Below are 14,088 nucleotides of genomic sequence, written 5' to 3' on the forward strand. Positions count from 1 at the left end.
AGATGACTAAGACACTGTGGAAAAGAGGGAGGAGTCAGACTCAGTCACCGCCCGAGGAGATGAGGATATAGTGTGCGCAGTTACTGCCTCGCCTAAGCTCTAAATTCCTAAAAGAATCTAAAAGATTATTACCCTAAAAGAATAATGCAGCAATTACTTAGCACCTACTATGTGCCAAAGGTGGTGCAGTATAAGCACTCAGCTGCTAACTGAAAAGTCAATGGTTCCAACCCAGTAGCCACTCCACGGGAGAAAGATGTGGCAGTCTGCTTCCATAAAGATTACAGCCTTGGAAACCCTATGGGACAGTTCTACTCTTCCTGTAGGGTTGCTATGAGTCGAGACCAACTCGATGGCAATAGGTTTGGTTTTTTGGTTTTACTATCTGCCAGGGACTGTTCGGACTATTATTCTAAAAGCATAATTCAGTAATTACTTACTAAGCACCTAATATGCACCAGGAATTGTAATATGTGACCAGGATAAAAGTATCAAAAATAAATACAGTCATTAACTGAATTGTCACACAAACGTACAAAAAATGGCAACTTGGACCAGAACTGGCTACGTAACCTGCAGAGCCCAGTGTAAATGAAAATGTGAGGCCACCTGTTTAAGGATTTCTAGACAGCCACAAACAAACAAACAAAAAAAACCCAGTGCCGCTGAGTCGATTCTGACTCAAAGCGACCCTATAGGACAGAGTAGAACTGCCTCATAGAGTTTCCAAGGAGTGCCTGGTGGATTCAAACTGCTGACCCTTTGGTTAGCAGCTGTAGCACCTAACCACTATGCCCCCAGGGTTTCCGGACAGCCACAGCAGAGCACTAAACCAAACATCGGGTCCTTCTAAGCGCAGGGCCCTGTGTGACTGCACAGGTGGCGCACCTGTGAAGCTGGTCCTGACTAGGGCAAAGAAGGGGTGGGGCTTGGTGGTAGGAAAGCTTGTAACAAAGGGATTTGACCTTATGAGTGAGGTCTTCCTTATGACAGTAAACCTGGTCAGAATCTGGTCCAAAAGAGGAATGGAAATGTACAGGTGAAGACAGAAAAAGGGAACATTCCAGATATAGGGAACATGTGCAAAGGCCCTGTGGCAGGAAGGAATATGGAGAATTCAAAGGAAGGAAATAAACCTGGAATGTCTGGAGCACAGAAAGCAAGGAGTCCTGTGGGTACAATGAGGCTGGGGAAGGAGAGAGGGGCCAGGTGAGACAGTGCCTTGTAGGCTTATAGTACAGACAGATTTGCCTTTATCCTAAGATCAATGGGAAGACATTAAAGGGCTTTACACAGGTGATGGCATCATTAGTTCACTCCCTCAAAGCTACTCTGAGCATTCCCCTTGAGAATGGGAACCAGACAAGGATACTCTTTATCATCACTCTTATTTGACATCATGCTGGAAATCCTAGAACTGTAAGGGAAGAAAAAGAAACAAAGGGCATCCAAATTGGTAAAGAAGAGATAAAACTATCCCCAGTATGGTCCTATACTATACATAGAAAACCCCAAAGAATCAACAAGAAGCGTACTGGAACCAATAGAAGATTTCAGCAAAGTTGCAAGGATACAAGATTAACATACAAAAATCAGTTTGATTCCTCTACACCAACAAAGAAAACTTCAAGAAGGAAATGAGCAAATCAACACCATTTACAATAGTCCCCAAGAAGATAAAATACTTAGGAGTAAATCTAACCAGGGATGTAAAAGACCTATACAAAGAAAACTACAAAACACTACTGCAAAAAACCAAAAGAAACCTATATAAATGGAAAAACATACAATGCTCATGGACAGGAAGACTCAACATTGTGAAAACGTCAATACTACCCAGAGCGGTCTACAGGTACAACGCAATCCTGATCCAAATTCCAACAGCATTCTTTAACGATATGGAGAAACAAATCACCAACTTTATATGGAAAGGGAAGAGGCCCAGATTAAGAAAGCATTATTGAAGAAAACAAATTGGGAGGCCTCACACTACCTGATCTCAGAACCTGTCACACAGCCACGGTAGTCAAAACAGCCTGATGATGGTACAACAACAGACGCAGAGACCAATGGAACAGAATTGAGAACCCAGATGTAAATCCATCCATCTATGGGCAGCTGATATTTGACAAAGGGCTAACGTCCATTAAATGGGGAAAAGACAGTCTCTTTAACAAACGGTGCTGGCATAACTGGATGTCTGTCTGTAAGAAATTAAACAGGATCCATGGCTCACGCCACACACAAAAACTAACTCAAAATGGATCAAAGATCTAACTATAAAACCTAAAACGATAAAGATCATGGAAGAAAAAATAGGGACAATGACAGGGGCCCTAATACATGGCATAAATAGAATACAAACTATAATTAACAATGTACAAACACCAGAAGAGAAACTAGGTAACTGGGAGCTCCTAAAAATTAAACATTTATGCTCATCAAAAGACTTTACCAAAAGAGTAAAAAGAGAACCTACAGACTGGGAAAAAAATTTTGGTTACAAGATATCCGACAAGGGTCTAATTTCTAAAATCCACAATATGCTTCGACACCTCAACAACAAAAAGACAAATAATCCATTACAAAAAGTTGGCAAAGGATATGAACAGACGCTTCACCAAAGAAGACATTCAGGAAGTTAACAAGCACATGAGGAAATGCTCCCAATAATTAGCCATTAGAGAAATGAAAATCAAAAGTACAATGAGATACCATTTCACCCTGACATTACTGACACTAATAAAAAATAAATAACAAATGTTGGAGAGGTTGCAAGTAGACCGGAACTCTTATGCACTGCTAGTGGAAATGTAAAATGGTAAAACCACTATGGAAAACAGTATGGAACTGCCTTAAAAAGTTAGAGATAGAAATATCATATGATTCGGCAATCCCACTCCTAGGAATATACCTTAGAGAAATAAGACCCATCACACGAATAGACATATGCACACCCATGTTCACTGCAGCACTAATCACCATTGCAAAAAGATGGAAACAACCTAAGTGTCCATTAACAGATAAAATGGACAAACAAATTATGGTACATATACACAATGGAATGCTATGAAATAATAAAGAACAATGTGGAATCTAGAGGGCATTATGCCGAGTGAAACCACTACCAAAATGACAAATATTGTATGAGACCACTATTATAAGAATTCAAGAAAAGGTTTGTACACAGAAAAAAAAATCTTTGTTGGTTATGAGGATGGGGAGGGGCGGGGAGGGGAAATCACTAACTAGCTAGTAGACAAATGTCAACTTTGGTGAAGGGAAAGACACCACACAAGGTGGGGGAAGTCAGCACAACTTGACCAAAGCAAAGTCACAGAAGCTTCCTAGACACATCTAAACTCCTTGAGGGACCAAGGTGCCGGGGCTGAGGGCTGGGGACCGTTGTCTTAGGGGACATCTAGGTCAATTGGTATAACATAGTTCATAAAGAAAATGTTTGACATCCTACTTCGGTAAGTAGTGTCCAGGTTCTTAAAAGCTTGCAAGTGGCCATCTAACATACATCTATTAATCCCATCCCAACCGGAGCAGAGGAGAATGAAGAAAACTAAAGACACGAGGAAAATATTAGCCCAAAGGACTAAAGGATCGCATGAACCAGAACCTCCACCACACAACAGACAGTCCTGGACAAAGCAGGAGAAAAATGTAGAACAAAATTCAAATTAACAAAAAAAGGTCCAGATTTATTGGTCTGGCAGAGATTGGAGAAACCCCTGATATTATTGTCCCAGATACTCTGCTAACTTAGAACTGAAACCATTACCAAAGCCTACTTTCATATAAAAATTATACTGGCCTATAAAATAAGCAATAACACACGCAAGGAATATGCATCTTAATTCAGTCAAATACACAAGACCAAATGGGCAACTATCCAAAAGCAAGAGGAGAAGGCAGGAAAGACAAGACTTGGGCAAATGGACATAGGGAACCCACAGTGGAAAGGGGAAGAGCGCTGGCACATTGTGGGGATTGCAACCAAGGTCGCAAAACAATATGTACATAAATTTTTGAATGAGAAACTAACTCGAGCTGTACCTTTTCACCTAAAGCACAATAAAATAAAATTTAAAAAATATAACACTAAGAGACCACATATATTAGACAAACGAAGGAATAAAAAAAAAATTTCACCAATTGGTCTCCAATACCCTTCTGGTAAGGAGCCCGGGTGGCACAATGGTCAAGCGCTTGGCTGCTAAAACTCAGCGGTTTGAACAACCAGCCACTCCACGGGAGAAGGATGTGACAGTCTGCTTCTGTAATGATTTCCAGCTTTGGGAACTCTATGGGCCAGTTCTACTCTGTCCTTTAGTGTTGCTATGAGTTGGAATCGACTTGATGTCAATGGGTTTTGGTATTTACCTGGTAGAAACTATAACTTTGAGGGGCATGGGTGCTGGGATTGTATCATTGGAGAAAAGTTGGGTAGGCTGACCTCGAAAGTCCTGTCCAGCCCTAATATTTATTTTTTGCACACCACTTTCCTTCTATTCTGGAGAAGTCCCTAGAACTCCAGAGAGAAACAACATACAAAACAAGAAAAGAAACGTCCTGGTCTATTTAAGTTCAAGATGCTAGTTGAACATGTCTGAGAACAAAGAGGGTTTAATATCAACCGTCACTCCTGGGCATTTACTCTGGGTTTTGCAAAGCACCAGAAGAGCCTTCTATGCAAACACAGAAGTTCCAGGAAAGGGCAGAAAAAAAAACTGAAGGGATCAAAAGGTTGACTATTGTTATTAGGTGCTGTTGAGTTCACTTCTGCTCACAGCGACCCCAGGCTACAGAACAGAACTGCCTCATAGAGTTTTCTAGGCTGTAATCTTTACAGAAGCAGTTCGCTAGGTCTTTCTCCCACAGAGCCACTGGGTGGGTCTGAATCACTAAACTTTCAACCTTTCGGTTAGCAGCCGAGTGCTTAACTGTTGCACCACCAAGGCTCCTATGTGAACAACCCCCACAATTCTTTGCCATCAAGTTGATTCCAACTCAGAGCGACCCTACAGGACAGACTAGAGCTGCCTCATAGGGTTTCCAAGGCTGTAATCTTTATAACAGAGCAACAGGATACTGCATGGTTTAAAATCAAGAAAGGTGTGCGTCAGGGTTGTATCCTTTCACCAACTTATTCAATCTGTATGCTGAGCAAACATAACCAGAAGCTGGACTATATGAAGAAGAATGAGGCATCAGGATTGGTGAAAGACTCATTAACAACTTGCAATATGCAGATGACACAACCTTGCTTGCTGAAAGTGAAGAGGACTTGAAGCACTGATGAAGATCAAAGGCTACAGTCTTCAGTATGGATTACACCTCAACGTAAAACAAAAATCCTTGCAACTGCACCAGGAAGCAACATCATGATAAATGGAGAAAAGACTGATGAAGTCAAGGATTTCATTTTATTGAATCCGTAATTAGTGCACGCCCACAGAAACAGCAGTCAGGAAATCAAACGACGTGTTGCATTGGGCAAATCTGCTGCAAACCAAAAAACCAAACCAAACCCACTGATGTCGAGTCGATTCCGACTCATAGCGACCCTATAGGAGAGAGTAGAACTGCCTCATAGAGTTTCCAATGAGCGCCTGGTAGATTTGAACTGCCAACCTTTTGGTTAGCAGCCGTAGCTCTTAACCACTAAGCCATCAGGCTGCAAAAGACCTCTTTAAAGTGTTAGAAAGCAGAAATGGCACTTTCAAGGCTAAAGGTGCGCCTGACCCAAGCCATGTTTTTAATCGCCGCATATGCATGCAAAAGCTGGGCAATGAATAAGGAAGACCGAAGAAGAACTGATGCCTTTGAATTATGGTGCTGGCGAAGAATACTGAATATATCGTGGACAGCTAGAAGAACCAACAAGTCTACCTTGGCAGAAGTACAGCCAGCATGCTCCTTGGAAGCGAGGATGGCGAGACTTCATGTCACATACTTTGGACAGGTTATCAGAAGGGACCAGTCCCTGGAGAAGGACATCATGCTTGGTAAAGTCAGCGAAAAAGAGGAAGACCCTTGACGAGATGGGCTGACACAGTGGCTGCAATAATGGGCTCAAGCATAACAACAATTGCAAGGATGCCACAGGACTGGGCAGTGTTTCGTTCTGTTGTACACAGGGTCACTATGAGTCAGAACTGACTCGGTGGCACCTAACAACAACAATCTTTGGGGAGCCAACTGCCGTACCTTTCTCTCGCAGAGCTGCTGGTGGGTTCCAACTGCGAATCTTTCCGTTAGCAGCTGAGCGCTTAACTACTGCATCACCAGGGCTCCTTAAAAGGGTGACTAGGGATTACAAAACAGACCCTCAGGAGCCAACCATTCCCTCCCAACATTACCCCCTTTCGTTGCTGGATAGCTCTGGTTTTAAAAAAGCTCTTTCCTCACGTTCCGTATGATTTCCACCATACAAATCCCAGTTTTGTCCTGCAGGTCTGCAAGGAGCAAGTCAGTTCTAGCCACGTGGTCCTTTTTTTTTCTGTTCCTCTCAAATGCCAAGTTTATTTCAGCATTAGGGTCTTTTACTAGTCCCTCTGCCTAGAATGTTCTTTTCCCCTGATTTTTGCAACGCTAGTTTCTTCTTTCTTATTCAACATTTAGCTTAAATGTAACCAACCTCCTTGGGGAGGCCTCTTCTGATCTGTCAATCTAAAAGCACTCCCATCAGCCATTCTGTCACATCTGAAATCATCTTTGTTAATTTGTTTAGCATAAATATAAACTGCACAAGGGCATGTATTTTTCTCTTTTTTATTTATTGCTATATCCTGGACTGATTCATCCATGAGGCACGGTAAGCACAGTGCCTAGGGCTCAATATACTTTTAGGTGCTCCCGAGAATGTTCTAATTTCTTTTAAAGACAGAAGAAAAAAAATGAATGTAGGATTATATTTGTCTTTATAGGATTATATTTTTCTTTATAAAAAATGAATGTAGGATTATATTTGTCTTTATACCAATGCAGCCATGAACTATAATTTTTAATATTTCATGGAGAAAAAGGTTCATGAAGTAAAAATGCCTAGGGCCCCTGAAAGTCTTAAGGTAGCCTAAACCAAAAAACCAAACCTGTCGCTGTTGAGTCTATTCCGACTCATAGCAACCCTACAGCCTAGCTCCTAGAACAATGTCTAAAACTAAGAAGCTGTTCAACAAAATAATTGTTGAATTAAAGAACGCTCTCTCTGTCCTTGATAGCCTCTTGGCCTTTTGAAAATGGCAAAAGACTAATTCTACGTTATTCAGACTAAGTTAGGAGACCAAGTTTTCTCTTCTCTGAGCTAGTCAACCTAAACATCTCCTAGTTCTGTTATCCTACTGGAGCTGGAAAGAGCTTTAACCAAGAGCTCATGTCAGAGACAGGAAAACCAAGGCTCATCCTCGAATTTGCTTCAACATGTGCAATAACTGAAGAGTAAGAAAGAGCTGCCTCAAAGTGCGACAAAGCAGGGGACTGACCCAAGAGGCAACCTAATGGGTATAAGCTCCAGCTTTTGAAGCAGTGAGACCTGGGTTTGAATCCCAGCTCTGCCACTTGCTCTGACTTTGGGTAAGTGCCTTCATTGTTCTAAGTCTGTTTTTACCTCATGTATAAAATGGAGATGGCTAGGGAAATTTTCATCTCGTCTGGAAGGTGTTTAGCATAGGACCTGGTACATAAAGACTGCTCATTAAATGGTAGCTCAAGACAGCAGGTAGACCATCACTTATCAGATTTAGGGGTAAGGGATGCTGGAGAATGAAGTGGAGGTAGTGTAGTAAGTGATTATGGTTGATAACTTGTTTTTGCTTAACCAACATCCAGTCCCCCATTTTCTGGTATTTATAAAAAAAAAAAAAAAACAGCCGCTGTTGTGTCCATTCCAACTCAGGGCTACCCCATGTGCTACACAGTAGAACTGTGCTCCATAGGGTTTTCATGACTGTGACCTTTCAGAAGCAGATGGCCAGGCCTTTCTTCGGAGGCGCCTCTGGGTGGGTTGAACCACCAACCTTTCAGTTAGCAGCCAAGGGCTTAACTGTTGGCACCACGCAGGGACTCCTTTTTCTGGTAATAGCACCTCAGTTTTTCTTTTGGGGACCCACCCCTCATTCACTCTCAGCCCATGTGGCTCAGAGGCTCCTCCCATCCTCCCCTTCCACTTCAGTGCACAGAACCAAGGCTCAGCCAAGAAGAGTCACAGTGATTGGTTCAGGGTTGGGGTCATAACCCAGGTTTGGCCAGTCAGAGTCAATCCTCGAAAGAGGCTCTCTCTGTTGGCAAGCTTTGGAGCTGGAGCTGCTGGGAGTCATTTTGCCCTTACAGAGAGGGAGCTTGCTAGAGAAGGAAGCCAACACAGACACAAGCAAAGCCAAGAGAAGCGGATTTGTGGTACCATCATTTAACCCCCACGCTGGAACCTGCCGAGCCTGAGGACCCTGAATAGTTTACAGGTTCTAATAAATCCTCTTTTATGCTCAAGCCTGTTTGTGTTATGTTTCTGTTAATTACAACTAAGAATCTTCATTAATACAGTGACCCACATCTAAAAAGGGGGAAAAGAGAATGAGCTGTTGGTGACCTCTGGGATTCTAGGAGGACGGAGCAGTGGGACAGGCACTCTTTGGTGCTCCTTCCGAGCACAGTACCCAAGTAGAGAACCTAGACAATGTATATGTTTAACTTTTTGAGTTAAAAAGTGAAGGAAGAATCTGGTACATATGAATACTACTCAGCCATAAAGAGAAATGAAGTCCTGACGCATGCCACTACATGGATGAACCTTGAAAAAGTCATGCTGAGGGAAATAAGTCAGTTGCAAAAGGACAAATACTGTATGAGCTCACTTATATGAAATAATCAAATTTATAAAAATTAAAGCTTATTAGTGGTTACCAGGGGTGGAAGGGGGGGAGGGGAAATTTTTGCTCAGAGGCAGTGAGCCTACCTTAATGGTGATAGAATGATTTGGAAAAGGATAGCAAGAATAGTTGCACAAGTTGAAGAATGTAACCAAGGTCATTGGATTTTCCATGTAGAAATTGTTGAGTTGGCTTATGTTTTATTATGTATATTTTCACCACAAACCCAAACCCATTGCCGTCGAGTCGATTCTGATTCATAACGCTCCCTACAGGACAGAGTAGAACTGCCCCATAGGGTTTCCAAGGCTGTAACCTTTATGGAAGCAGATTGTCACATCTTTCTCCCACAGAGCAGCTGGTGAGTTCAAACTGCTAACCTTTTGGTTAGCAGCCGAGCGCTTTACCACTGTGCCACCAGGGCTCCTACTTTTACCACAATATAATAAAATTAAAAAAAAAAAGAATGAAGAGATGGATGGATGGAAAGCTATTGGGAGAGGTGGTAGGGGTAATTTAACTCTTTTCTTTTCTTATTTTTCCTTTACCAACTTTGGAGGAAGAAGTCTGACCCAACCCTCAATCTGCTATGAAAATCCCCACTATACGGTTCTCACACTGAGTAGATGCTTCATGAATAAAACAATGAATAAGTAAAAGGAAGGAAGGAAAAATATTTTAGAAACTCAGAGCATCAAAGCCTGCAAGGGCTTGGAAATGATCTTTGCCAACTCCCTCAGAGTTTGCTCTTCTGGAAAACAGGAAGTATGTGCACCTACATCATCAGGGAGTTGTAAAAGATGTCATATAAGTAAACAGAGTGGCTGGGGCTGTAAAGGAGATGGGGGCAGCCCTTACCTGTCACTGGGGCCCAGGGAACTAGCCCTGGGCCACTCAGGGGAACACAAGTCTTCACTGGAATCCCGCATCTGCAAAGAGAGAATTATTAGTGACCTCTGGGATTCCAGGGCAGTATGACAGGCACCCTTCATTTTCCCCATGGTGCTCCTTTTAAGCCGCTAGAGATACCAACATAGAGTTTCCAACATCCACAAATACAGGCCCAGAGACCCAAACTAAAACTCCAAGACCCTAAACTGAAGCTCACGGATCTCAATTCTAAATTTGGGCCGCCAAATCATAATCCAGGTCTAAAACCAAAATGCAGAAATTCCCAAACTTTTGACTTTCGAACTTAGATCCTAATAGTCAGATGCCAGACCTTGAAATGGAAGCCACCAGATGCAAAAACTGTGGCTTGAGACCCCAAATTGTGATACCAAGACACTAAAACTATGAGTTTAAACTTCCAAACTGAGGCCCTGAACCCAAAAAGGAGACCTCCTGAACCTAAAAGCCCTAAACTCTAATACTGAGATAGCCTAGACTCCCAAACTGTCAATTTCTGATTCCGAAAGATGACCCCAATCCTAATGGTAGGATTACAGTCCACAAAACATAATGCTGAGAACCCCAAATTCTAAAGTTAGAAATCCAGGAACCCTCAAACAAAACCTGTCCCCAAAATCACCTTCGGAGCCTAAAGTAAACACCTCTAGAACCCAAAACCATCACTGCAGACCCTCTAATCGTGACCAACCCTAAAACTGAGATCTCACATGTGAGAACCACACTGAGACCCCAGATCCTAAAATTGAAGTCCCATACTCAACATGGAGATTCTAGGCCCTAAAAGGGAATCCTCAGAGTCCCAAACTATGACCCCAGGCACAAAAACCTCAGACTCCAAACTCTACACAGGGGTTCTAGACCCTAAAACTATACTAAGCCCTCAACCCCCACAAAGCCAACCTCAGACTCCAAAATGGTCCTCCAGAACTCAAAACGAAGACTTCTGGGTCCCCAAATTCTTATCTCCAGATTCCAACACTGAAGCTTCTAGTCACTAAAACCAAGACCTTCAGACTCCAAAATGAGTTCTCTCCAGACAAATTCTGAGACTTCAGATCACATCTTAACTCGAGACCCCAGAGCCCGAACACAAATCCCCAAATCCAGGCCCAGCCCCCAACTGAAATTCTGGCCCTACTGCCCCAGCTCTCCTGCCCACTGCCCTGCACCCCGAACACGCCGCCCTGTTCTCCCAAAACTCCCAGAGGAAGGCTTTGGTGGCTCCCCTTGAGCCCGGGGAAGTCTCCCGGCCCCATTCCCCTCAGCCTCCAGCACCCGCCTCAGGATGTGCAAAATGGCGTGAAGCCTCTCTTCTGGCTTCACAGCAGCCCCACACTTGGGAGCCCGGTTGGACAGTGGCGTCTGCGCCGGTCCGGGGGGCAGGCCGCGTACTTGAGCCCCGGGCCGCCGCACCCTCCCCTTTCGTCCGACTTGGGGAGGGTGCGAATGCCCTGGACGCGAAACTGGGTGCAAGGCCTGTGGAGGAGAGGAGGAGAGAAGGACCGTGCGCCTGAGACGCAGGCCACGCCCCCAGCAGTTCCCGCGAAGGAAGGTGTGCAGGGCTAGGAACTGGAGTGGGGACAGGGAAGAGTGCAAGTGGCCAGACGCGCACGCGCGGTTGGGGAAGCGCCCTGTCTTGTTTCGCAGCGCCTGCCTGCCGGCCTCGTGCCTCTTGACAAGGCCTTTCCGGTGCGCGCCAAAGTGCCGACCAATCAGGGCCCACTCTGCAGCCCGCCTTTTCAGTGGGCCACGCCCCCACATTTGCCACGCCCCCTGGAGAATTCCCGGGTCCCGGGCTCTTGGAGCCTTGGGAGGAGGCGGGGTCTCCCCAACTGCCAACTCTCAAGAACGAGAGATCTCGCCAACCTCCCTTCTGGCCCTTGAGTGTCCCACTTCCAACCTTTCCCTTCGGTGCACTACCTAACGAGGGTCTACTGTGTGCCAGACACTGCGCTGGATGCTGGCAACGCAGCCACAATCTTCTTAGTGCAATCAGAGAGACAGACAGATTCACGGATCATGGGAATCCAGCGAGACAGTGACTATATTAAAGGAGAGAATGATAAATTGGGAAAGGATTCAAAGAGGAGGGCCATTTAAATTGGGCTTTAGTAGCAGTTCCTCTCACAAAGATATAAGTTCCTTGGTAGCACAAACTGTACATTTTAGAAGGCTCATTCTCACAGTCCATGAGGAGAATGGACTAGAAAATATCTCTTAAACGGAGGCAATCTACCGTCCTAGTCAAGAGTAGACGCCCCGGTTCAAATCACTTTTTTGCTGTGTTGCCATGGACAAGAGGCTTAACCTTTTTCTGACTTAACTTTTATAAATTGAAGATAATTCTTACTAGGATTGTCTGCAGGGTGCCTGGCATATATGTAGTTAGCATGCAAAAAATATTTACTCAACAGTCATATTTATGCTGTTCCTGTGGTGCAGTGGTTAAGAGTCTGGCTGCTAACCAAAAGGTCGGCAGTTCGAATCCACCACCTGCTCCTTGGAAACCCTGTGGGACAGCTCTAATCTGCCTATAGGATAGCTTTAAGTCGGAATCGGCTGGACAGCAACAGGTTTGTTTTTGGTTAGGTGTTTGAAAAAAATACACGAAGATCTTTGCCCTTTTGCAGCTTCCCTTGTAACTATGATTACTAATGCCTGTCATGACCTATGTCAGGGGGTTTCTTCCCTCTTAAGACTTAATTTTCTGGTTTGGAAATTGGGAGATGGTAGTTTTTTTAGTAGGTAGGAAAGGAGCTCCGGTGGCTCAGTGATTAAAGCCCTTGGCAGTTTGAACCCACCAGCTGCTCCACAGAAGAAAGATGTGGTAGTCTGCTGTAAAGATTACAGCTTTGGAAACACTATCGAGCAGTTCTACTCTGTCCTATAGTGTCACTGTGAGTCGGAGTCGACCCTGTCGCAACGGGTTTGGTTTCGGTTTTTGGTAGATAGAACGCATGAAGATGGCACAGGACCAGGCAATGTTTCCTTTTCCTTCTGTTATACATAAGATTGTGGGATATTTCAAACAGCATAATGTTTACGAGGTTCATTCATGTCATAGCATGTATCAGGACTCGATTTCTCTTGATGGCTAAATAATATTCCATTGTACTGTGTGTGCATATATATAGAACAGCCCTGGTGGCTCAGTGGTTAAGAGCTCAGGCTGTTAACCAAAAGGTCAGCAGATTGAATTCACGAGCCAAACCACATTTCGTTTATCCATTCATCTATCAACGGACATTTAAGTTGTTTCCACGTTTTGGCTATTGTGAATAGTGCTGCAATGAACAATGGTGTACAGGTTTCTGTTTGTATTCCTGCTTTCAATTCTTTTGGAAATATATTTAGGTTTAGAGTTGCTCAGTCATGTGGTAGTCATAAATTTAACTTTTTGAGGAATTTCCAGGGTCACCTCAGAAGAAGGGTCTGGCGATCTACTTCTGAAAAATCAGCTATTAAGAACCCTATGGACAAATGGCCAACAAGCACATGAAAAATGCTCAACATCATTAGTCAAAAGAAACCAGTTGCTATGGAGTTGACTCCAACTTATGGCAACTCCAAGCATGTCAGAGTAGAACTGTACTCCATAGGGTTTTCAGTGGCTGTGACCTTTTGAAAGTAAATCATCAGGCCTTTCTTCCAAGCGTCCCTGAGTGGGTTCGAACCACGAGCCTTTTGGTTAGCAGCCTTACCCATTTGTGCCACCCAGGGAGATGCAAATCAAAACTACAATCAGATACCACCTCACCCCCGTTAGAATGATTGATTAAAAAAGAAAAGAAAACAACAGGTGTTAGCAAGGGTATGGAAAAATTAGAACCCTCATCCATTACTGGTGGATGAGATCCCACTTATATGAAATATGGAAATGTATAGAGGCAAAACTTACTGCTGGTTACCAGGGATGGGAGGGAAAGGGAAAGGGGGAGTCACTGCTTAGGGAGCACTGAGTTTCTGTTTATGGTGGAGGAGTAATTTGGAAAAGGATAGTGGTAAAGGTGGCACAACATGAGGAATGTAACCAATGTCACTGAATTATACATATAAAAATTGTTGAATTGGCAAATGTTTTGTTATATATATATTTTTTACAATTTTAAAAAAAAGAAACCCTGTGAAGCACAGTTCTACTCTGACACATATGGGGTCGTCATGAGTTGGAGTGGAGTATATGGCAACTTGGTTTTAGTAGTAGGACATGGAGGAAAAATGGAGTAAAAGTGTTTGGAAACGCACAAGGCACTGTTAATTATTATGTTAACTAACTCGTAATTCAATAAGGTTGTTTTTC

At 43.6% G+C, this 14,088-nt stretch overlaps 1 protein-coding gene across 1 annotated transcript in view; it reads right to left on the reverse strand.

Moving 5' to 3' along the window:
- MEIOSIN (meiosis initiator) overlaps positions 1-11,549 on the reverse strand; it is a 34,008-nt gene extending 22,459 nt beyond the window's left edge. Inside the window, exon 1 of the mRNA XM_049902418.1 lies at positions 10,965-11,549. Within this exon, the coding sequence (XP_049758375.1) occupies positions 10,965-11,549 (585 nt within the window). The remainder of the gene's footprint in view (positions 1-10,964) is intronic.
- Positions 11,550-14,088: the final 2,539 nt, after the last annotated feature.

The sequence above is a fragment of the Elephas maximus genome, chromosome 11 (assembly GCF_024166365.1).
Source record: "Elephas maximus indicus isolate mEleMax1 chromosome 11, mEleMax1 primary haplotype, whole genome shotgun sequence".
NCBI lineage: Eukaryota > Metazoa > Chordata > Mammalia > Proboscidea > Elephantidae > Elephas > Elephas maximus.